Source organism: Triplophysa rosa, unplaced genomic scaffold (assembly GCF_024868665.1).
Source record: "Triplophysa rosa unplaced genomic scaffold, Trosa_1v2 scaffold290_ERROPOS261821+, whole genome shotgun sequence".
Lineage (NCBI taxonomy): Eukaryota > Metazoa > Chordata > Actinopteri > Cypriniformes > Nemacheilidae > Triplophysa > Triplophysa rosa.
In genome coordinates this window covers 49,467-75,140 of record NW_026634306.1, presented here as the reverse complement: position 1 = coordinate 75,140, position 25,674 = coordinate 49,467, and the positions used below count along the sequence as shown (strand labels likewise).

Here is a 25,674-nt window from a genome sequence, read left to right as displayed (position 1 = left end):
TTTGTGGGTGCATAAAGTTGGTATTGTCTCCCAATATCTAAAAGTTCAACTCTTCCAAATTGAGTAACAGCGTTCAGTGTCTGAACTAACAAACAGGACACGCAAAACAAAACAACAAACTGAGAGCACCAAGCCGCTGCGTAGTCACGCGCCGCCATTTTCGGCCAACGCCAAAACTCATTCATTTTAGGATTCGACTGCCTGTCCATTAATGTTCAACATGTTTCACATTAAACAATACTTTCGTTGGGAACGATATGTAGATTTCACTATGATAAAAATGTTATTTTTAAGAGAAGGCAGAGTAGTGAATATTGCGACAGGCAGGACTCACTTACGGCATTATCATAGAATTTATTAGTAATATTGAATGATGGTTTTCAGGTTTGAGCAAAAACTTGAACTGTAATTACTAAAACTGCATGAGTACATATGATGCTGAGGCAATTTTATGAAAAAAGAACATGAGTAATGTAAAATATTACATTGTATATTTGTTGTTGAATGAAATTAAATGTCTCAATAAATACATTTGAAATGTTATGACTTGACTGTTGCGTTGATCATGACAATGCAATTTATTTGTAAATAAACTAATAAATATAAAGGTATGGTTGCATGGGATTCCACCTTTGAACAAAAGATCTGACATGAACACAATATCTTTAATGGAGTCAGAGAAACATTTCAACTAAAGCACGTCATCCTTCAGCTGTTCCAGCAATGGTTCAAAACAACAGCATAGACCTTCAGCCCTTCTTTATAATACACGATTCACAAATAAAGCCACAAATACAAATCTAATAAATCTAAAATCATACAAAGTAACAGATGTGATTGTACACTTTGACATCACATTATCTTTTTACTGTACATATTATTATTTTGAACTAGAAAGATCAGTAAGTTTGTCTGCCTCTAACTGAAGCCACATACATACAAAACCATTTAAAAATCAAAGAAAACATGTCAGTCGCCATCAGGACACTAGAGGTCTGGAGCAACATAGTTGAAGCACTTGAGTGCAACCTCGTAGCCCAGAAAACAAGCCTGAAACACAGAGCGTAAAGCACTACTCAATTCTCATGTCAGCATTGAAGAATCACTCAAATGCATTGATGTCAGGACTAAAACTTTTCAAATACTTTTATATTTTATACAAGTATCAAAGTCAATGACATTCTGTTGATAACACAGGCGAACTATCAGTGTTATGCACTCACAAAGAACAAATACATTAAATGACATGACCGAGGAGCTATACACAATACATAACTTGGTTCAGATCATATATGACATGATAATCAGAAAATATTAACCTGCACTCAAAACTCATGCGCACACAAGGAATGTCCACTGACCTCTATTCATAAAAGGGTTCAAAACAACTTCTGATAGTATTCAAGGAATAGATCGCCTCTAAATGTAAATGTAATCATGATTTATTTATTTGTTCTGCAATGACAGTGTATAGTGCTGATCTCTCTCATAAAGTAAAGAAAATAGCACAGTTGAACCACTATAAACAAAAACTGTGCGCTTTGGTTTTATACCACAAGAAAAGAGAGGATCCTTGTGTAACCGGTTCTACTCGCCTCGAACTGGCGTCGGTCCGGATGGGAGACGGGCGCTCAAACGAGGAGGCTAAAGACCGCAGTAGCATCTCTATTGGTCGGGGAGTGAGGTTTACCTTGCACAGCACTCTCTCGCTGGCCTCCGTTACACTTGCAAAATGGAATGCGGCAAAATAATCGTTTTACATGTATTCATTTAGCAGACGCTTTTATCCAAAGCAACTTACAGAGAGTTCAGGGAGAAATTTTATTTTGTTTATTGTAATTGTTGAAGGCCAAAATTGAGGATTAGGATTAATTTTCGATGAATTGCACAGCCCTAATATTGAGAGTGTGAATGGTTATTTACTCACGGCATTGGCAGGAAAAGCTCGTAGCATGACTGCGCTCAGACCTTTGTAGAGACCCCGAGGACCTTCCTTCTGTAACAGAGTTCTCAACACATCTCTTAAACCCTGAAAACGGCCGTCAGCATCTGTGGGACAGTAAGCCATGTCTCACATTTACTACATTTTTCACCTCCAAATCAAAACATGGTGACGCTGTAGGAGTGAAACATCGAATCTCCATATTTGCTCTTTTAAATCATACTCACCCCCACATCATCTCTCTGTGGGTTTTACAAACATTCAACCAATGAGAAGTATATATTGTTTATAAAAAGAGCACAAATATCTAATGTTTCATTGAAGCTAAACAATTGAAAGTGAGGAAAAGTCACATTATGAAATTAGTGTTTTTCTCTATAGTCCACAGAGACTAGAAATTATTTTGAGTAAATATTCTTGACATGTATTCATATAATCATATCATTTTGTGGCACAACAAAGTGACTAGGAACATGAATGTGCATCCATTAATTCCTGAAGGATCAAGAGAGATTTAGAGAAATGGTCTCTGATCTCTTTCCATGTGTTCTCAAACCTCATCAGAAAAGTGAGGTTGCAAAGAGAACTGAATTAAAGACACAGAGAATGTGTTTATCCCATTGCACTGTGGCACTTTCCATTGTTTTTTAATGTAAACCTGCTTGTTTACTGTAGCAAGTTGACACTGCAATTTCTGTTATCTAAAGTGCGTGATCGAGACCCTGGCGTCCCATGCTGTCATTTTTAAACCATCAGTGCTGTGAATGAATTGCTAAGAGACACTGCCAACACTGACATAGCACTATAGGGATGGGGGGGGCACATGACCCCCTCAGATTCATAGTGACCCGATCCGTCCCCCTCACTGTCCCTACAAAAGGCGACAAACATCAATAAAAGTGAGGATTTACCTCATTTCTTCAAAAACCAAACAAATTTACTTTTATAAACTCATGTTATGCCGATTATTTGTTGTTTAGCCACCACCTAGTGGCCATTTCCAGTATTGAAGTTTGTTGTTCCATACATGCGCAGTGTTGAGTTAGATCTCAGCAGGGCCATTTCTAGCTGTTTGGGGGCCCTATGCGAGATACTATTTGGGGGCCCCTATTAAACTAGTTGGCATTATGTGTCCCCCTCCACCCACATCAAATGCCTTACCTTCATCGGTTTTCTTCTTTTTGCGTTTCTCTGCACCAGACGCATAAGTACGTTTCGATGACACTGTAATTAGCATCTACCATTATTCTCATCACTTCAGTGGAAGGTGGGCAGCTGTCAATCATTCCTTCAGACCTGTCGGCAGACGTCACTTACCACGTGACAGCCCAGCCCAAAGGTGATTTTGACCTGATTACCCCATGAACACTTACATGCTTTGCAAATGAATGCATAATGAATGCATGCAATACATGCAAATAAAGACAGGTACATTTAATTCTCCAAAATATAATAAAATATGAGGCTGAACTTGCAGTTTGGGGGCCCCCTGGTGGCTGCAGGGCCCCATGCAGCCGCATTGTCCGCATATAGCAAGAAACGGCTCTGGATCTCAGTCAACGTGCAGCATCAGTTTCAGTTCAAAACGCAAACAATCTTTGCCTTAGAGAAAGCTATGCCTGTACATTTATTTACTATCTGTAAGCATTCATATTATGCATTAATAGGTTCCTCCCGGGTTTCGGCACCAATGTAGCAAAGCTCAATAAAACGGGAAGGAAGGAGGCGGGAACCGGCGAACATTTAAACATTTTAATCCAAAATAAATAAACAATAAATAGCAGTAAAAACAGGCCGGCAGCCCCTCACGGACGACTGCCGGCCACACGAACATAAACTAAACTTAACACTTCCGGGCCCGGTCCTCTCTCGTCGGCAGTCCCGTCGCTCGTCCTCTTATGCTCCCGAGCTCCCCCGTGAGGCATGCGAGACCGGTGCGCGTACAGCTGATACTCATTATCACCCACGCCACCGGCCCCGCCTTCCTGCCCCACGGCTCTCATCCCGCCTTCCTCGCTACAGCATCACAGAAGTAAACATTCTGGGGTGCATTTCCCAAAAGCATTGTTAGCCAACTATGGCCACAAGTTCTGTCGTTCCAGCATAGTTCAACGATTCAAGTGTTTCCCGAAACCATCGTTCCAACAATCAATCGCAATCAGCATCGCAAGTTGCGTGGTTGGAACTACAGGTCTAGAGCTGTGGTTAGAAGCATAGTTACTTGATATTATGACATGTAGACTTACATGCATCACGCTTTTGAACAAAGTAAGCAAGCAACATGCAGTGCATTCTATATCCATCATTCTAAATATACAGGTGCTGGTCATATAATTAGAATATCATCAAAAAGTTGATTTATTTCACTAATTCCATTCAAAACGTGAAACTTGTATATTATATTCATTCATTACACACAGACTGATATATTTCAAATGTTTATTTCTTTTAATTTGATGATTATAACTGACAGCTAATGAAAATCCCAAATTCAGTATCTCAGAAAATTAGAATATTACTTAAGACCAATACAAAGAAAGGATTTTTAGAAATCTTGGCCAACTGAAAAGTATGAACATGAAAAGTATGAGCATGTACAGCACTCAATACTTAGTTGGGGCTCCTTTTGCCTGAATTACTGCAGCAATGCGGCGTGGCATGGAGTCGATCAGTCTGTGGCACTGCTCAGGTGTTATGAGAGCCCAGGTTGCTCTGATAGTGGCCTTCAGCTCTTCTGCATTGTTGGGTCTGGCATATCGCATCTTCCTCTTCACAATACCCCATAGATTTTCTATGGGGTTAAGGTCAGGCGAGTTTGCTGGCCAATTAAGAACAGGGATACCATGGTCCTTAAACCAGGTACTGGTAGCTTTGGCACTGTGTGCAGGTGCCAAGTCCTGTTGGAAAATGAAATCTGCATCTCCATAAAGTTGGTCAGCAGCAGGAAGCATGAAGTGCTCTAAAACTTCCTGGTATACGGCTGCGTTGACCTTGGACCTCAGAAAACACAGTGGACCAACACCAGCAGATGACATGGCACCCCAAACCATCACTGACTGTGGAAACTTTACACTGGACCTCAAGCAACGTGGATTCTGTGCCTCTCCTCTCTTCCTCCAGACTCTGGGACCCTGATTTCCAAAGGAAATGCAAAATTTACTTTCATCAGAGAACATAACTTTGGACCACTCAGCAGCAGTCCAGTCCTTTTTGTCTTTAGCCCAGGCGAGACGCTTCTGATGCTGTCTGTTGTTCAAGAGTGGCTTGACACAAGGAATGCGACAGCTGAAACCCATGTCTTGCATACGTCTGTGCGTAGTGGTTCTTGAAGCACTGACTCCAGCTGCAGTCCACTCTTTGTGAATCTCCCCCACATTTTTGAATGGGTTTTGTTTCACAATCCTCTCCAGGGTGCGGTTATCCCTATTGCTTGTATACACTTTTTTTCTACCACATCTTTTCCTTCCCTTCTCCTCTCTATTAATGTGCTTGGACACAGAGCTCTGTGAACGGCCAGCCTCTTTTGCAATGACCTTTTGTGTCTTGCCCTCCTTGTGCAAGGTGTCAATGGTCGTCTTTTGGACAACAGTCAAGTCAGCAGTCTTCCCCATGATTGTGTAGCCTACAGAACTAGACTGAGAGACCATTTAAAGGCCTTTGCAGGTGTTTTGAGTTTATTAGCTGATTAGAGTGTGGCACCAGGTGTCTTCAATATTGAACCTTTTCACAATATTCTAATTTTCTGAGATACTGAATTTGTGGTTTTCATTAGTTGTCAGTTATAGTCATCAAAATTAAAAGAAATAAACATTTGAAATATATCAGTCTGTGTGTAATGAATGAATATAATATACAAGTTTCACTTTTTGAATGGAATTAGTGAAATAAATCAACTTTTTGATGATATTCTAATTATATGACCAGCACCTGTATACAAATTCAATTATATTACTTTATAGATTGATTGTCAAGAAAACAGAAGCGCTTTTCTTAAGTGCGCATGCGGATGAACCTACGTGCTCTAGGACCCTGGGGAATCCCTGGGCGGAGTGAAGTAGGAGGAAACTTATGAATGAGGGGGTTAGGAAAGAACTGTTGTATATACATGTATATAGAGAGCGATATATAAAAACTTTGACAACACAAGGTTTCATTTTTCAATAAATAACAGTTTTGGAGATTGGAGGTTTTGGAGATAATTTGAGCTCTATCCACCTTTTTGTGCACATGGGGAGAACTTAAGCATAGGCTACAGTTACGCTGCATTACCAGTTCTTTGACACAAACATCAACTGTTTACATTTCTAAAAGCAGAGGTAAAAACCAGAAACAGGAGTCAGAATCAAACAGAAAGTCAGAATTTTATACCACAACAGCCATAAATAAACCTGATCCAAGAAACTGCATTATTAACCATTGTCAAATCAACAACATTTGACAAATTTCGCCCTCTATGGAGATGTGAAGAAACGGGAGGATAGACTACCATGGGAAGTGTCTGTTTGGTACCTGTTTGGTACTTTGACTTCAGCACATCTGCAGGCAACGCTATCAGCCAATTTAAAACACCAGCGGTCCCACCTGCCAGGAGAATCCTCCATGTGCTGAGCTGATGAACACTGAGAGAGACAAACACTATTACACTCTCATCCTCATGTTACTCAGAGCTAGAATACAATAGAATAGAATAGAACTTTATTGTCATTTTAAAAGGAACAATGAAATACAGGTTAGCAGCTCTTCTGGATGACATGTGAACTATTACAAAAACACAATTATATTATAAGTTGTAATAAATAAAATATATACAGTTAAATGTAAGAGTAGCCAAAGACCTATAGTTCAAGTTCGTTTATTTATATAGCACAATTAAAAATGGCCACAGGCCGACCAAAGTGCTGTACATGTGCAATAATACTGAGAAATAAAAACATAGGTAATATTTAAAACACATTAGAAAATCAAACCAACACACCAGACGCCAAGAATAAAAATCAAGGACAATCATTATAGGGTAAAAGCAAGAGAGAATAAAAAAGTTTTAAGATGGGATTTGAATTCAATCAAAGAAGAAGCCGATCTAATATAAAACGGGAGCTTATTCCATAGTGCAGGACCAGCCACTTCAAAAGCACGGTTACCCTTAGATTTCAGCCGAGTTCTGGATATCAAAAGGAGGAGCTTAGATTCAGATCTGAGGCTTCTGGAGGGAGAGTATAAATGGAAAAGGTCGGACAGATAAGCAGGGGCTAGATCATGAAGTGATTTATAGACTAATAGTAAGATTTTGTACTCAATTCCAAAATGTATAGGGAGCCAGTGAAGGGATCTCAGTATAGGGGTGGCATGATCAAACTTCCTCTTTCCCGTCAGAAATCTACCTGCCGCATTTTGAACAATCTGTAAGCATGCAATTTGGGACTGACACTTCTCAGTCTAACACTTCTCCTGTCTCATCTCTGCCCGACAACCCCCCCCAAACCCCCCCCCCCTTTGCTCGGGCAAGGCTATCTAGTGTGAAGTCTCAGCCAGTCTCTTCTTTTGTTTGATTGTCTGATTTCATTTTATGATTTCATTATTCCGCTATTGTCTACTTTGTTTGAACATATTAATTATGATAATATACAAACTATAATGATAATTAATATAATTCCATTATTGTTTTGATGATTTCATTTTTATTTTATTTTAATTACTTCTCAGGGTTTCTTACATTTTCTCCCTTGCAGTTAGAATTGTATTTGATGATACTTCAATTTTAATTAAATCAATTTAGTTGAATTTGAGCTTTGATCAAAACAATCAGATTGCACTGTTTAAAGTGTTTAGGATTAACTCTCAATCACCTAATTTTTATATTTTAGTCATTCATTTAATGATTTAACTGACTTTACTTTATTATGACTCCATAGTGCCCCCTACCTACGGGCCATGTCATAGACCTTAGTGTGGAGACAGTTCACCACCGAACAAGGAAACCTTCCTTCTCTATCCTAATCTCTCTTCACTTATGTGCTTTGTTTTTCTTCTTCCTATCAGAGACTGAACCTGTCTGAACATCAGTAAAATTCTTGGTAATTATGTTGACGAACCAAATAGCCTAAGTCACAGAATGACCTTGTAGGTAACACTCTTCAGCAACATTATTCATAGTTTTTCCTGTGTTCACCCACACCACTTATCCGCCCCCGCCTTCACGGCTAGGATAATGAGCGTTTAGTTTGCGTCACTAACTGACCAACTCATTTAAGCATTCAACACATAGCCCACATATTTAGCTCAGCAGATCTGTACGGACTTGCATCTTGCTCTTTGTGCTTTTCTCTCTTCCCCTGTTGTCTCAATATGTCCAGACCATGCAGTCCTGTCACCTGCCAGACCAGCTAGAGACCAGGCTAAGCACTGCGATGGACTCCTGCCTGGGACCAACATCTGCACACAGCAACTGCGCTGAGAGCAGTTGGTCGGACGACCTAAACTGGCGAAGTGACCACGATCTAAACCATGGCTACAACTACAGAGAGACAACAAACTCATCTGAAGTGCACAGCCAGGATCATCGGTGACCACGACCAGATCGTCCTACTAGAACCATGAGCATGTGCAGAACCGCCTAGACCAGCTGGACCTGCAAATGACAGTGGATGAAGAGGTTGGAGCAGACGCCAGAGAGGAGCTGGTAGGAAAACTCCAACATGCAGAAGCTCTCTTCATAATGGCCCTGGCAGACAGCAATACAATGCCACGGCCAAGGCCTATAAAGGCCATCTGCAAGCAGTCCACGCTGAAGTCCAAGCCATGACTCAGCAATGGAACCTAAAGGAACTGAACTTAGCTTGCAGACTACAAGGTGAACAGACAGGAGAATGCAACAGAATCTCTCCTGTCCAGCCCCCCAGCTAAAAGCCCAAAGCTGTGAAAAAGGGGGGGGGGGCGAAAGCCCACTGTTCACACCTTACTAGCCAGCAAAGACAGAGGGGTGGGCCAGGAACCATTCAAAAGAACCTGCAGACACACACCCTGCGTGTCCCCACAGACCCCAGCAAGCTGGCCAGAAACATGACAGCTGTCACCACTAGATACTGTCACCCTGAACACTGCAGGAGACCACAACAAACTCCTACCTGCAAAACATTGACTCTTAGGCAGGAACACTGCCCAGTGTGACCACACAAGACAGATCACCTGCTTAGGATCACCTCCAACCTAGAGGACCACAGCATCCTATGCCAGCAGTTAGAAACTATCAAAGCGGATTACAGCAGCTACAACACCTCTGCTACAGCCAGCATCCGAGCCTACATGAGAGGACGGAACAGGCCAAAAGGGAAGAAGACTTCAACGCAAAACTCTCCTGCCTCAGAAATCTGCATCACACTGTGAGTCATCACCTAAGCGCTACGGTCTTCTTCCGCCAAGATCACCTGATATCTGCGGAACTCAGTCCATAAGACCTACAGAGAACATAGCGCTGCCTCCATAAAGACTGTTTAAATCTTGCCTATCGCTGCACATCACAAAGAACTGACTCTGGAGGGTGCACCACAGCAGCAGATCTTCAGCAGAGACTCAGCAGATGATACAACCTGCCAGGAACAGCCAAGCACCAGACAGGATGCCCTGAGACAACATGGAGCTGACCACTTTCGTCAGACAAGAAAGACGGCGCCCCGAGGAAACCAAGCTGGCAACCTAGGAGCCACTGACCTGTTCCGGCCCAACAGTCATCAAGGAATTCATCTCAACACCATGGACGACACCTGTCCAGAGAGCAAAACCGTACAAATACGTCTGAGCCAGCAGAGCTCCTGACAACATCAAAGGAGCTGATTCCACAAGAAACCTCAACAGGAGGATGTAAAAATCCAAATCAGACTCTTTTCAACCACAAGTGGCATGAGAAACGAATAACCCTCATGAATGCCCTCCTACTGAGAGAACATCCAGATCTCTGCAACCTGCTTGTCGACCACAGAGACAGTCATCCTAACACAAGATGAGCATGGCACCCAGACCGCATCTCAGCAGACGGCTGACTACCCAGAACAAGCCGAGACACACACACGCGGCCATCAATGGCGCTATGACTGAAGTATGACAAGAAGTTCCCACACACCTGACCAGAAGCTCCACAAGCATGTACACCCCATGTACATATCACGGATGGACACACGCCCTCTCTTCACCAGCAAAGACCTGCTGAATTGTTTTGAGCCTCTAAGAGACTTTAACCATTACAAAAGAATTGGGCTCAAGTACGAGAACTTCCGCTTCACAGCCAGCCAACTCGTCTGAAATGCATTGCCAGGTCACAAAAGTTAGGCATGACATCTCAGCCGGTCGCGAGAACTCAGTCTCAAAGTCGAACCAGCCGACGACCCAAACGTTTCCTGCCCTTACATGCCAAAGGCACATCAACAAGTGACATGATGATAGCAGGCACCATACAGGAACTAGGGGCAGATATCTCAGACATCAGCTTTGCACTGTTCACATGCTCTCCACGACAACACCAGCATCAGACATTTCCTCGTCTGTCAAGTGCGCGCAGTTTCCATTGGACTCATGCCTGTCAACCATGGCCATGGCCCAGGACACCCGTGGTTTGAACTTGAAATGGAATAACAAATGCTGAACCTGCTACTTACTGGTTCTCGCAAACCTCACAGCCCCATGGGGGGCCCTGTCAAGTGCGAGAACTTTCTACTAGACTAGAACAGCCCAGAGCTTTGCACTCTGGTCAATAAATGAGACTGTAGCACCTGCATTCACAAAAAAGGGTCATTGTTCAGCTCAACACACAGTGGGACCAAGCCTTCAACCACACAGATTCAATGGAATACGTGGAGCATGGCCCACTCTGGAAGCCACACCCCCTTTTTACTGAATACGTCATCTTTTGCAGCGTGCATACTGTACAAGTGAGTACATTTACCAAAGATTTTGAACAACATCTTTATGAAGAGAATGACAGCAGGTTACCACTCCAAGGAGATGGACCACGCCTTGCACCTGCCATCAACGGCCAGTGCTAGAGCTGCTCTTCACAAAAGACAAAGATGCAGAACTAATGTCAACTATGTGGCCACACTCACAGAACCACATGACATTACATCCCAAGCTAGCTGCATCCTGGGCTACACAGAACACCACCTACAAGGTTCGTGAACTGTTAAAAGAACTGCCCACTCATGTAAATAAGCGCTCAAGACGGTGCCATGTACACACCAAATGGCACCTGCGCTTCACCACATGCCTGATCTACCCTTACTGAATGGAGTTCCATCTGAAAGCTGGACTTGCCAAACACTGCCTTAACACTGGTCTACACTGACAACGTGACCAGAACGAAAGGGGGGTAGCCGAGCACCAGCAGAAAACGGCTCTTACCACCGCCCGAGGTCAGACGGCACCACCACATCTCCAACTCCAAGAGACTCCAACCCTACACCACTCACCAGTACTTCAATGAAAAACACTGGAGCGTGACACCTGCTTTTGCCCAGAAATCACTGCAGAAAATGTGAAGGCCAGAGAGCATGTTGCACCCGGCAAGCTTCACAAGAGGAACGTGATGTGAGTGACAAGATTGTTTATCATAACTTTGCCCAGCTACGGGAGACGTGGGGGGGGTTAGCTAGACAACGCCACTCCCCATGACAAGCACTACAGGCATTTGCATGGAAGCCAATCATGCCATCCCACCTGCTGTTTCATCCAGGACTGCTGCTGTGCATCTCCGTGGAGACAGGAAACACCCGAACCAACCTGTTGCAAGAACCAGCAAACAGGTGCAGGGCTGCTCTCCCTTGATGTCCAGGCAGGATGGAAAAGATGAAAAGGTACCCAAGTTGAGACAATACCCGACCACTTGGGAACATTCTCTGCCTGTCGAGATGCTGGGGACCAATAGGAACCGCCAGTCATCCCGCCATCATGATCCAACTATCCATCATCAGCTGAACTTTACACTCGAACTTCAGCTCCCGAAAAGGGGGAATATGTAGAGCAGGGGTCACTAACTAGCGGACTCCGGTCCGGATGCGGACCACGAGATGCATCCGTCCGGACCTCAAAGCCTTTTTACATAATAAATAAATGAACGCCTAACATTATTTTATAATGCAATCAAATATATACCAGGCACATCAAGGTCCGCTCAGTAGCAGTTTGGGTCCTACGGCGCCACGGACAGTTAACATATGCGCACTGTTGCCACGTTCAGACGTCAACGTCTCGACGAGAGAAGAGAGCCAGAACAGACTCGCTGCACAGTGCGTAGACAGATGTAACTGTCGGTGACTGAAAAACAATGTCCTTTTCAAAAGTTAGAAAAGTTGACGCTGAAAACCATGTTTTCCGAGATGAATGGGTCGAGAGATTTGCATTTATTCTTCCTGCATCGAGATGCACGAGACCGGTTTGTCTCATTTGCTCGGAGTCTGTCGCGGTTGTCAAAAGTGGAAACCTTAAACGGCATTATGAAATTAGACAGAGACACTTTGAAGAAACTTACAAGCAGCAGTCCGAGGTAAGCACACGGAAAATATATGAGCTCAAAGCCCAGTAGTAGAGATCTACACGGGTCCTCCCTCACTCACTTACCGCCCAACAACCAGCGAATGTTCGGCTAAGAATACAGTGGATCTTAGGAAAACATAACAAGCCCTTTACTGATGGGAAAATAGTAAAAGAGTGAATGGAGCCTGCGTGTGAAACACTTTTAGAAGGAAAATAAAGACATGAACTAAAAGAAAATATTAAACTAACCCCCCTTTCAGCTGCAACAGCCACAAGAAGAGCTGAAATGTTATCAGATGATGATCAGTCGCAACTTGGTGTTGCTATTTGTTCATCTCAGTTCAGCAGAAAACAACACTTTAGTTTTCTTTTAAAGTTGATAATGTTGAAATGAATGTATGTTCAATGCAGGTGTAGAGATTATGGCATTTTGCACATTTTCCTTCATTATATTGTTGTCAGACATTGTTATGCCGTTGTATAGATATGAAAAGACATGTTCATTTCTTTGGTCTGCCAAAAACCATCAATTCATGATTTTAGGTATTTAATTGTCCGGACCTCGACTGGCAAGGAGGGTTTGTTTACTGGATCTCAAGCAATTTTAGTTGAAGACTCCTGATGTAGAGAATCTAGCATAAGCCAAATGGTCAGAGTCATTGAAAGAAGAGCCATCAACCCCCACTCCCTTTTGTCCTGGTTTCTTTTGCTATCATCATCAAAAGACCATAGCAAAAACCTGGCTCCAGGGGTCTGGTGATAACGTTTTGTCTCTCTGTTGGATATTTACGACCCCTATGCTTCAAAGCATTGGTGAGAAGTCTCTGTCTCATCTCTAACTTAACATCTGAGGCTAACCAAAGAAATGTCCCTGACAATAGGAACTTATGTGATTAAAGTGTCCTTTTCTATACATATACTGTATCTAACTATCTAGGTTGTGTGTTGGCGCTCGTGCCATTTTAAATAGTCTGTCACAGTTAGATATACCAGTTTAATTCAGGCTTTGTTTGTATGCGTTCCATCTGAATGAATCATGACTTGTTGCAATTCAAACCTGTCCATTTTTTATATCTAAATGTTTGTCTTTACAATTCCTCCTTGTATATATACCTTGTGTGACCATAGAACACTTTCTTTTCATTATGTTATAATTGGGAATGATATTTTGTAAAGTTGCCAGGAGGTCATGAAGATGCAAATTAGCTGTTGAGTGGACAAAGAACTTCTTCCCTGCTCAACTCTGATTGGTCGATTCAAACTCAGGTGGGCATGCCCTCTCGTGAGTTTAAATATCGAGCCTGCCCTGAAAACCCTCTCTTGTCACTTCTCTTCTCTTCCGGCTTCGTCTCTTCCTCTCGTCTCTTCGGAGACTGCCCTTTCCACCCCCCTTGGGGAAAGGATGGAACAATGGACTTCTACTCTCTCTCTCTCTCTCTCTTCTCACTCCTTCTCCCTCCGCGCTACCAAGTGTATTTGTGTTTAAATGTTTTGTTCGTTTTATGCGATCGTCATTGTTTTGTTATCATGTAGAGTAGAGTTTAATAAACGACCATATATATTCATTTGTGATGGGTTTTCTGTATTCACGCTCACAAACTTGGTCCCTTCTACTGTGTTTCGATTCGCTACCTTTGCTCTAAATCCTGTTTGGTAAAGTCACGTTACTTATGGCCATGAGATAATGTAAAGTATATAATATCATTGAGGCATTTGCTGGACGAATGCATACAAGTATTGTTATGCTTTATATTACTAATCAGAGACCGTAAAATATGTATATTTGATCACTAAACTAAACTAAACTAATTCCTTGACTGAAATTGATGTTTTAAATAACTAATTTCATGGATATGATCTTGAAAGATCTGGTGGAGAACCATATTTGGTGAGCTTTGCTCATCAATATAATAACGTTAGCTAAAACCGCTACACAGCAAAACTATATACTGTACATAGACAAAGGCATACTGTAAATACACACAAAAACATAAACCCTCCGAGGTAGTGCAGTGACAGTGACAGTCAAGTAATAGTGCAGCAGAGCTCCAGTAGGACACAACTAGTGACTCTCACCTCTCTCCTTCAGGGGTCAGAACATTTTTCAAGTACTCGTATGTCAGGAAGTATAAACCGTTGGAAGGCACGTCTGAATTGAATGAAAAAAAAATAATGTTAGTTATTCACACATTGAACTCAGCAGAACTAATCGTCTTTCAAAAATAGTTCCTGAATGCTGATAGTAAAAGCAATAATGTAATATTGTACTGTCCCTATCCAATCAAACGGCTGTATGCAGGATTTTAGAAATTAATTGTTTGTCCCAAACAAAACACATGTTTTTTAGGAGTGAAAATTAGATAACAACAGCTAGAACCATGTCTGTCTTTTCATGTTTGTCAGAGTCAGTTATGAGTAAACACATGGTCCATTCCAGTGGCGTTCACAGACCTCTGCTACAGTGTCTGAACAGGTGCAGTAATGATTTATTAAATATAACATCAAACCAAACTAGGGAGATTAAAAAAAACAATGTAAGTAAAAATAAATAGTTTTATCTTTAATTTTACTGAACAAAACAATAGGAATCAAGAGAGTAATGATGTTGAATTTGTGTTACATTTTGTTAATTTTTTATGGCTGTATTATATAGATGAAATTGTCATGGAATCAACAATATTTAATGCCACATATGTTAGAGGGTTCACTTAGATGCATTTTCCCAAAACATACAACAAAACTATTAACCTAAGGCCAATATTAAGTGATTTGCTAACTTGCCAAAAGAGGACCAAGCAAAATGAATGTCTTTTGGTCATTAATTATTATTGTTCAAAGTGGGTGGAGTTTTCCCATTAAGACAAGCTAAAGCACCTCAAATTGCCAGGATCCTTGCTGAAGAAATCTTTACTAGATGGAGGACCCCCACTTTCCTTGTTTCAGATCGAGGGGCTCAGTTCACACTCAATCTACTCAACCTCATATGTAAGCAGTTGGGAGTAGTACAGAAACTCACAACAGCTTAACACCCCCATACAAACTTGACTGAGTGCATCAATAGAACATTAAAGACTATGATGCCATCCTATGTGGCTGATCAACATCGACAATGGGATCGATAGCTTGCTTAGTTTAGTTTAGTTTAGTTTAGTTTAGTTTAGTTATTTATAGAGCGCATTTAAAAACAACGGAAGTTGTAACCAAAGTGCTGTACAGAGATATTAAAACACAAATTAAAAGAAAATTAAAAGTAAAATGATCACACTGGATCAAAACCATAGAGACATATGTAAACATATAAACACCCTCAATTAAAATGCAAAGAATACAGATATGTTTTTAGGAAAGATTTGCAAATGGAAACCGAAGGGGAAGATGTAATATTGAGAGGAAGACTGTTCCAAAGTTTGGGAGCAGCCACCGAGAAAGCCCGATCACCTTTCAATTTGTAACTTGAACGAGGAATAAAAAGAAGTTGATTAGAAGAACGTAGAGATCTTGAAACATTGTGACAAAAAGATCACTGATATACTGAGGGGCAAGCCCATGTAAAGTTTACAAACAAAAAGCAAGATTTTAAAATCATCTCGGGACTTGACCGGTAACCAATGGAGAGAAGCAAGAACAGGAGTAATGTGCTGATACTTTTTAGTCCCAGTCAAAAACCTGGCTGCTGCGTTTTGAACCATCTGCAAATGATTTACAGCTGAATTAGGTAAACCTAGGTATAAGGAATTACAATAGTCTAACTTTGAGGTGATAAATGCATGAATAACAGTTTCAAGGTCTTTCTTAGAAAGAATCATCTTGATTTTGGCAGCAGATCTTAGCTTAAAGAAACTGCTTTTAACAATAGCACTAATAATAACAACAATAGCATCAAAACTCAAATTGGAATCTAAAAGATTCCAAGATTTTTAACATGGTCATGAACATTTGGAGAGACAGAACCAAGTTGATTAAAGAGCAGGTTTCAAGGTTTTTGTAAGTGTCCTAATGTTGTATTAGAGTCCCCAACAACATTTTCAAATGCATCAAAGGTAAAAAAAAACGGTGCTATTTTCTTAAAATAAGCATTTAGTATCTATCCATTTCTCAAAGATCCCTAAACAATTCCTCCGAAGCTGTTCAAATGTTCCGCTTCTCTAAGCTCCTCCCTACCGCGAGTCCAGTGTGCTCCGATTGGCCAACTGGCCCAATCAGTTGTGATTGGTCTTTCTTCATACACTGCGTGTCAGAAACGAAACGCCCATTACCACAGTTCTTATCTCAGGAAGGTTTTTGTAAACAAAGACGCTGTGTGTAAAAATGGCATCAGTATTACCATATCACAAGTTTTTATCTTCATAAACTTATCTTCATAAACCATTCAGACTATTGTTTTCTGTTGATCTTTTTTCGTCATAGCTGTGGGAGAACAACAACGGCTCTATCCAAAAGTTGATCATTACTTTGATTATACAGAGAGGAGTAACTGAGCAAGTTAGCGAGAGCTTCCAAACATAATGCACACACCTTTACATAATAAAATGATATAGTGCTGCAGTCCGTTTTTAAAATAATGACAAGCAAACCGTTTTGTTTGAAGGGGATCGTGACCACAGCTAAACTTGGCACACTTGACAAAACCATAATGTGAGACATGTTAGCAAAGTGCTACCGTGACTAAACGATAAAGGGATACAGTTTGTACAATAGTACGACATGTAGAACGACAACAGTCTACAATAACCGCCACATTATTAGGTAAGAGTTGGATTATTAAAACTGTAACACTGTTAACTTATACATTGTTTACCTGGAAACCTACAGCTGTACTAAATATACAACACGGACTAGCACAATTACTTTAACGTATATTGTAAGCACTCAATTTAACATGTACACATAACGTATTTATCATACTTACAGCTTGTGGTTCTGAGACGCTTGTTAGTCCAAATAAAGTTGGTATTGACTTATCTTTAAAGGTCAAGCGGCTGGCAAATCCCGCGTTGAACTCGCCAAAATTTGAGAAGCAGTTGTCGGTAAAATGACGAGCACATTACACAAGGTTGGAATTGTACTGCAGTGGTATCGTGGGGAAAAAAATGTAACCACTGATCCTTCACATCGTCATCCTTTGGCAGCGAAAACAAAGTACATTTGCGTTCACAGCACAAAACACAGCGTCCTCTCGACATGTTGTATACGCAACACTACCTGAAGTGCTAGTGGGCAGGTCAGAGTGTTCCTGTTTCGCGGGAAGGTGGGGATTGTGCTGATGCATTACACTGTGATGTATCGATGTTACACTCAAAAGATTCGAAAGCCTAACGATTTGTTTGGGCGGTTCGGAGTCGACTCCTTACTTTGGAAACCAATATCTTAATTTATCGTGGACTTTTGGAAATAACAACTTTGCAGATCGTCAAAATTGAAGGAAAGCTAAGTTACACACTGAAATACCGGTAATTTTATGAGATTCATGAAACCTGCTCTTTAATTAAGTCAGGGGTCATAACTGGTGGGGTGAAGATAACAATTTCAGTTTTATCTTTGTTTAATTGTAGGAAGTCCATGTCCATCCAGCATTTGATGTCACGCAGGCAATCCAACAGGCCGGACACAGAACCTTTTTTTTTTTGATAGGGAAATAGAGCTGAGTGACATCGGCACATAGGTGGTATGATAAATTGTGGCTCTGAATAATATGACCAAGTGGAATCATACAATGCAAACAAAAGAGGACCGAGAATGGAACCCTGGGGAACACTACAATGTATCGGAACATGTGAAGAAAAACAATTCCTATTTACACAGAAAATGTTCTCCCTTTGAGGTAGGAGGCAAACCACTCCAGCACAGGGCCATGCAACCCACCTACATGTTCTAGTCTGTGTAGAAGGATATCGTGATCAACAGTGTCAAACGCTGCACTTAAATCAAGTAAGACTAAAATACAACCAGAACCTGCATCCAGAGTGAGTAAAATATCAGATTCAGTACTATGCAGCTCCCTGAAACCAGACTGAACCTTGTTGAAAATACTAAAAGTACTCTGGTATGAGGAATCTGATGGTAGACAACTTTTTCCAAAACTAAGGAAATAAAAGACAGTTTACAAATCGGTCTGTAATTATTCAAGTCATGCTGATCTAAGTGAGTTTTTTTAACAAAGGCTATACTGTAGCATGTTTGAATTAGTAGGTACCACCCCATTGACCAATCAACTACTGACAATGGCAGTCACAGCTGGACTTGTGGAAAAATATGTTAAGGCAAAACACCTGAAGGGCAAACAGAGGATTTCATACTAGAAACAATAGCATGAAGCTGTGAGGGTGACACCGATTGAAAAAGTGAAAAATCACTATCACAAGGGGGCAAGAAAACCTCTGGGAAGATGTATTAGAGCGAAGACCCTCAATATTATTGATGAAATAAGTTGAAAACTGACCACACAGGTCAGTAGAATCCTCAGATCCTCAGAGCACTAGAGGAGGAATATAAAAGGGTATTCATTGTACTGAAAAGAACCTTAGGCCTCTGAAAATTTTGTGCAGTTATGTCAGACATATATTTAAACTGTGCCTCCCCAACCGCATTCTGTTACTGCTTAAACACTCCCTAAACATTTCATATGACACCTGAAGTTCATCTTTCCTCCACCTAAATTCAGCACGCCTGCATTCTTGTCTGACCGTGCGAGTGGGACCATTTAGTCAGGCCTGCACGTTCTTTGCCACACCGAATTTTTGTAACCTCAGAGGAGCAATTGAGTCTAATGTACCAGTGCAAGTACTGTCAAAAAGGTCAACCAAATCATCAGGATGGACAGATGAGGAAAGAGTCTCACCAATGTTAAGAGTTTCGGAAGATAAATAAACATCAATAAAGGACCTAACAGTAGAGGAATCAAAACGCCTAAATAGACGTGGTGAATGATATGTTTAGAGTGAGTAACAGCTGATATTGATCAAAAACCACTGGATAATGATCAGAAATATCAGTGTCAAAAATTTCAAGATTAGTCACTGAAAGACCAAGTGAGAAGACCAAGTCCAGGGTATGACCCTTCTGATGTGTGGGTCCAGACACAAACTGTTGACAATAAAGAGAGTCCATGATATCTAAAAACTCTTTGACCAAAGGTTTAGACTGGCAACAGACATGAATATTAAAGTCACCCAGGATCAAAAACGGTCATAGTGTGGCAACAGAGATGCCAGAAAGTTAGAAAATTCTTGTATACAATCCTTATTCAAATTAGGTGGTCTATACACCAGGGCACACAGCACGTTAACCTTTAAGAGCTGCACCACAAAGGTTTGAAAGTTTTCCTCAGGTAGAAGAATACATTTAAAACTGTTCTAAAAAATTGTTGCTAATCCACGACCAACAGATCTTGGAGTGTTAAAAAACAAGCAATCTGGAGGAGCTAATTCCTTAAGAGCTGAATAGTCACCATGGCTGAGCTAGGTCTCTGTTACAAATAATAATCATGAACAAACCATGTGCAGTAAAAAAGTCGTTCAAAATAAAAGATTTGTTAGACGGAGATCTAGCATTTAGCAATGGAAATTTAATCGGGCAGTCCGAGATCTGAGCCACTTCTGGCAAAGATGTTGAACGCATTGAAATATATTCCAGAGGTTTTAGGTTACAGAAATTAGCTCCACCTTCAGCGCACGAACTAGCGCGAACACGAGAAGGAGACCAAAAAGAGGGTATGAAGATGTCAGCAGATGTGTGAGAAAAACTGACTTCATGAGCCTGGATGAATATAACGTGGGTGACGAGCAATCCCCAGCGCAACACAAAGTTTGTAAACTCCAGCGTCCAGGGGTGATGGCAGGTTGAAACATTGTGAAACGTTATAACACAAATGGCTTTTTTTTACAATGCGGTTTGTGTGCATTTCTGGAAATCTGATTTGCTGGCCGCCCGGTCGATGGAGTAAATGATGAAAGAATAATTATTTTTAGGTGAACTATGATTTTAACCCTGATGAATGTTTGTGTTTTCAGTGTGTACTGTATGTCTCAGGTCCAGCTGTGCTCGTGTCATTGTTCCATAGATCATATTCACCTTCAGCACTTATTAAACCAGGACATGTGAGACTAGACAATGAAGATGTTCTCATCTATTGGTTTAGTTTTGACACAATAACTTGCTGGAGATTTTGAGTACAGCTTTCGTTTAGTAAAATGGCTAAACGTCGATGTTGAAGTGATGGATACTGGAATACTGGGGTCTTTCTAGATTTGATAAAAATGACTTTTGGAAGTAGTGCTTGTGCTGATTTTTACAATGGTAATGTCCTGACTATACACTGTGATCATCTAAATGCCACTTTAATGCCAATTTCAAGTACCATTTTCCCTTTTCACAAATGGCTAAATCTGTACAATACTCCAGTGTACTGCATATATGACATTATTCTTTATACATGTTGGGTTAGAGTTGAACTTTCAGTTAGTTTTCAGAAGGCCATCCGGTCCTGACAGATAATGGTCAAAAATGAGCGTGTTGTTCAATGAAACATGCACGCACGCACACATGTAGAGTATACACACCTCTGATAAGAGTCAGCACAGTGCCTTTGTAAACACTGCATAATCCCTGTTGTTTATAGAGTCTGAGTGCACAGTCGACAGGTCCAGCATACTTCATGTGACGGGCCGAGGACTGGATCTGAAACACATGAGGTCAGCGCTCTTTCTGTCACTAGCACAGTAGTGATGTATGAGTGTGTCTTTCACCTGCCTGTAGTAAACACTTGATTCTCTCTCCAGGTGCCACGATCACAGTGGTGAAGACTCCGGCCAGCATTCCCGCCAGGTAGATCTGTGCGTACCTGAGAGTGGGTCAAATAAAGCCATCAGCACTATCAACATCAGCAATCTATATTTGCATTGAGATGAAACACTGCTCACAATGGTGTATCACAGAGATGACATTGTAGGCCAACCCGAAAGTAAGTGCCGCACTGCTTCCCTCGAGAGAAAGCCTATGCATTATTCCCATAGTCTTTTGGAGGATCATGAAAAATAAGATCAGGTTTATGATATTTACACGTGTCTATCAAGATCATATTTACAGATTAACACAAGATTTGCTATTTTTGAAGCCTAAATACAATCGCCAGAAGTAAAATGCTAACATGAGGCTATAAACACTGAAAAAACACTAGGATTTACTTAATTTTTTGTGTTAAATTTTTGCACAAAAATGTACTTAAAAAACTGTGCAAAAACACAAACAAATTAGGTAAATCCTACTAGGTTTTTTTTCAGTGTACACTACGATCACCCGATATCTAACACTACCAAGCCTCTGGCAACGTTTTCAAACTTTTTCAAAAACCGTGTTCCCTGGTAATAATTACTATGGGAATTAATATCCATCAACGTTTTTGGAGATTTGTGCCCATGTTGCATTATTTGTGAGCTTTATATGCGTGATGACGTCTAACGTCCATGCCGAAGGATGTAGTCGCTTTTAGCAACTGCCGTTTTTTAGACACGATAAAGCTTAAAAAATCATGAGCATGTTATAACTGGTGTGTTTTATGTCATAGAATAAACCGTGAAAATATTTAGAGGTTTTGTTTACCACAGACCTTATTTTAGACATTTACCCAAAAACCCATTTAAAAAGCACACAGACTTTGGGGCAATGGAGCCAGAAGTGCTTTTAAAATGCTAGATAGCTTCTGGGGTTTGCATAAAAAGCAGGTCATCTCTGCGATACGCTGTGTTACTAACGTGAGTGGGGTTGTGGGGTCACTCTGCAGGAACTCTTTTCCCAGTCCAAAACCAAAGAAGTTCATAGCCATCATCGGGGTCACACCAGCTAGAGGTGCACCCATCCCTTTATATAGGCCAAATATTCCCTGCAGACATTCAAACAGACAAATGTGATTGAAAGAAAAACAGACTGCGAAAAAGAAACAGAGAGAGTAAATGATTTAGAATTATTTATGAATATTACTTTACAGTTGTTTTGCTTGTTGAAACTTGCTAGAAGCTTATAAACATGTCAAGATTCAGAGATTCTGGTCATTAGAGAAGGTTTCAGAAAGCAAATCCCAGACTAGAGTTGTGTCCCAAATCACATGCCATACACTATACACAGCGCTTTCCCACATGAGGGCAAATGACGTCAAACACATAACACAATACCCGTTAGTAAAAATCTATTTGTACATTGTACTTCTGATGTCATTTTTATCTGTTTTGCCCAACATGACCTCAGTCACCCTCAGATTGAAGTGTAATCATTCCGCAAGAGAACTTTGTTCACACAGCGTCTGAGTGCATCGTCCAGGTACTCAAAGGGCACTTCTTTACTTTGGAACTTTCAATGTGAACACAATACATACAATATGAATACTACAAAATGGCTTCAAATAGTGCACAAGTAGTGTCAAGACACATTTAGAGGCAGATTTACTGAACAGTAAATTGTAGTGATAATGCACAATATCTTATTTCCATAATGATCAAACAACTTATGACGAGCAGTGCAAATCCGCGTATGGTTTAAGACATGCTTTTTGGGCGTTAAATAATTGTTAGTTGACAAGCGCAAAATGTTAGTAACTCGCTTTGTGTGATTCATTGAAATATTCTCCTTGTCCACCACAAAATCAACTGTGTCCACACCTTTTCAGTGCTAATTTGTCACTGTGTGTTTTTAGTAAATACTGACGGTAGTTTTTTAATGACATAAGAGGCATTTGCGCTGTTAGTAAATCTGGCCCTTAACACAAACTATGAACACAAGCTCATGTCATGCTCATCCATGCACGTCACTAACTGAAGCACAAATATCAGCCGGATTCATCAGAAGAATACGTGAGCATTGCTTTGAATTGCTGTCAGGACAACAGAACAGTACTAAATGAATACCATTTCACAAGGTCATCATGATGGAATAAAATTATTGTGCTTTCGGTATCTTTTATGTCTTTATTACGCGGCTGGTTGGAATGCTTGATTCTGATTGGCCAGTCGAGACATTAGGTTTGTAATTCCCAGATAACAACCTCTCAAAACTAATAACACGGTAACCCGGATGTAGCAAATCATTTTGACAGGTTTTTTTGACAAATGAAATATAAATATGTCTTTTAATAACATTTATGACATTATATTTACAAATGATTCAACCAAATTGCCTGTTTGTGTCGTTTGAACATCGTTTCTTATCTTAAAACCGAAAGTAAACGGCTTTTCCTCGCAGAAGGTCGGCATTCGGTTAAAATGAGCTAATAAAATATTTCAAATTCACATTTCATGTCCAGTTTTTTTCTCATGTGGCAAGTAGCCATGTAATAAGCGGGATGATGTACAAGCAGCCGGCTGATATCGTGAAATAAGCCCCTTCAGTGCGACACAAGATCTGATCACACTGTCGGGGCTTATTTCTGTGATAACAACCGGCTGCCTGTACATTATCCCTTACTTGTGACTTGAGCTGCAATGTAAAAATGACATTAGAAAAATGAAATAAATAATTAGCTTTTTAAGTTACAGGACTTTCTATAATTCTTTTGTGGCTGTGTGCATTCAAAATAACAATAAACTTTAAGGCAGATGGATAATACACAGAAATGAGTTGCAGTAGAATTAATGATTAAGGAAAGTTGTCTCACAGTTACGAAATGTTGCAGAACAACTTTACAACAGCCTTCTAGAGTCTTACATTTCTACGCTGTCACAAAGTTGTCACAATGTCAATGTGTTTCTGTGGCTCTCAGCAGCCTAAAGAGAAAAGTCGATCACCTCTTTATACACAGTTTTTCTGAAGCAGTCATATGTTCCTCTGTAGAGAGCGGTGTGCTGTGTTTGCAGGCGGACCTGTGAAAACACACACACACACATTCATCTCTGGGCCTGTGAGATAGAGCACATGTCTGTAGGAGTGCCTTTTGTCTGAGAGCGTGTGGATAAGATATCAAAAGCTGAACAAATATTGTGACAGCACTCCAAAATATGATCCTCTCTGAGAACTCGCAACGCTGACATTTCTTTCATCATTTACTCACGCTTATGTTGTGTCAAAACCATGATTTTCTTTTTTCTGCAGAACACAACAGAAGATATTTTGAAGAATGTTGATAGTCAGACAACAATGAACCTCCAATGACTTTCATTGAACACAAACCCACTGAGACATTTCTCACAATATCTTCTTTTGTGGTCCACTAAAGAAAGAATCACATACAGATTTACAAACACATGAGGGAGAATAAATGATGACAGAATTTAGATTTTTGACTGTGCCTTAAGCACAAAATACTGTATAATTGTCATACAGAACTGCTAAAACTCAACTGAATAATGATCAATAATAAAACTTAACTGTTGTTAACTCACAATAATGATGTACAGTACTCGCACTATTAAAACACCCGTGTGTGTAACCTACGAAACAGAAATCTATAACATCAAAATCCAAAACAATGTGTACGAAAAGCAGACGGAGTAAATTTGGTGTTACCTTTATAGTGTCCAGCGGGTGTCCGACAAATAAGAGACAGACACCACCGACCCCTCCAGCCACAAAGTTCTTCAGAGGAGAAACTCTTCTGTCTGACTCGACTGCAGTCATGCTGACATATACTGAAGACATCTCCTCTCGCCATCTGCTTTGAGTAAGTGGACTATTAACCAGAGCTGCACGTTCAATCCCATACGATCAGCACTTCTAAAGGGCAGCATAGAGCTCCTACTCAAACAACAGCATAAAAAATAAAGAAATAACATCTGAAATCTCAAAAGGATCACAAACAGTAAGTGTAAATGCTGAAGCGGTGTTCCCCACTCCTTCTCCTGGAGTCCCCCAACACCGCATATTTTTCATGTCACTTTAATGTGACACACTCTTCTGAGGTATTGGAGACATAAGACATATTTAGACCCCTGATTGGCCGCTGGATTGTGCGTCAACAACACCGACATTACAGTCCGGGCAAAAGTCCATTATACACACATACAAATGAATGGTGGAGATGCGGTTCTGGATAAAACAAATCAACGTTTTCATATCTTGAATCATTTCAATACTTTATGAGTTACGTGGAGTACAGAAAGGTTCTGGCTCCAGTTATCAAAATGATTTATTATCACACTGCAGAAATGTTAAAACTCAAGCCTGTCAGACATTCATTTAGGCTTAATACTTGTGAACACTTTGCTAATGTGATATAATTGAAGGAAAAT

At 40.7% G+C, this 25,674-nt stretch overlaps 1 protein-coding gene across 1 annotated transcript; it reads right to left on the bottom strand.

Moving 5' to 3' along the window:
* Nucleotides 1-974: 974 nt before the first annotated feature.
* On the bottom strand, nt 975-25,674 carry si:dkey-150i13.2 (mitochondrial carnitine/acylcarnitine carrier protein). The gene is made up of 9 exons (XM_057327778.1): nt 24,953-25,674; nt 24,235-24,309; nt 22,213-22,340; nt 21,212-21,302; nt 21,022-21,139; nt 14,540-14,612; nt 6,452-6,561; nt 1,928-2,049; nt 975-1,050 (listed from the first exon to the last, which is right to left on the bottom strand). Exons 1-9 carry the CDS (start codon nt 25,082-25,084, stop codon nt 988-990), a joined length of 912 nt encoding a protein of 303 aa, XP_057183761.1. The 5' UTR covers nt 25,085-25,674; the 3' UTR covers nt 975-987.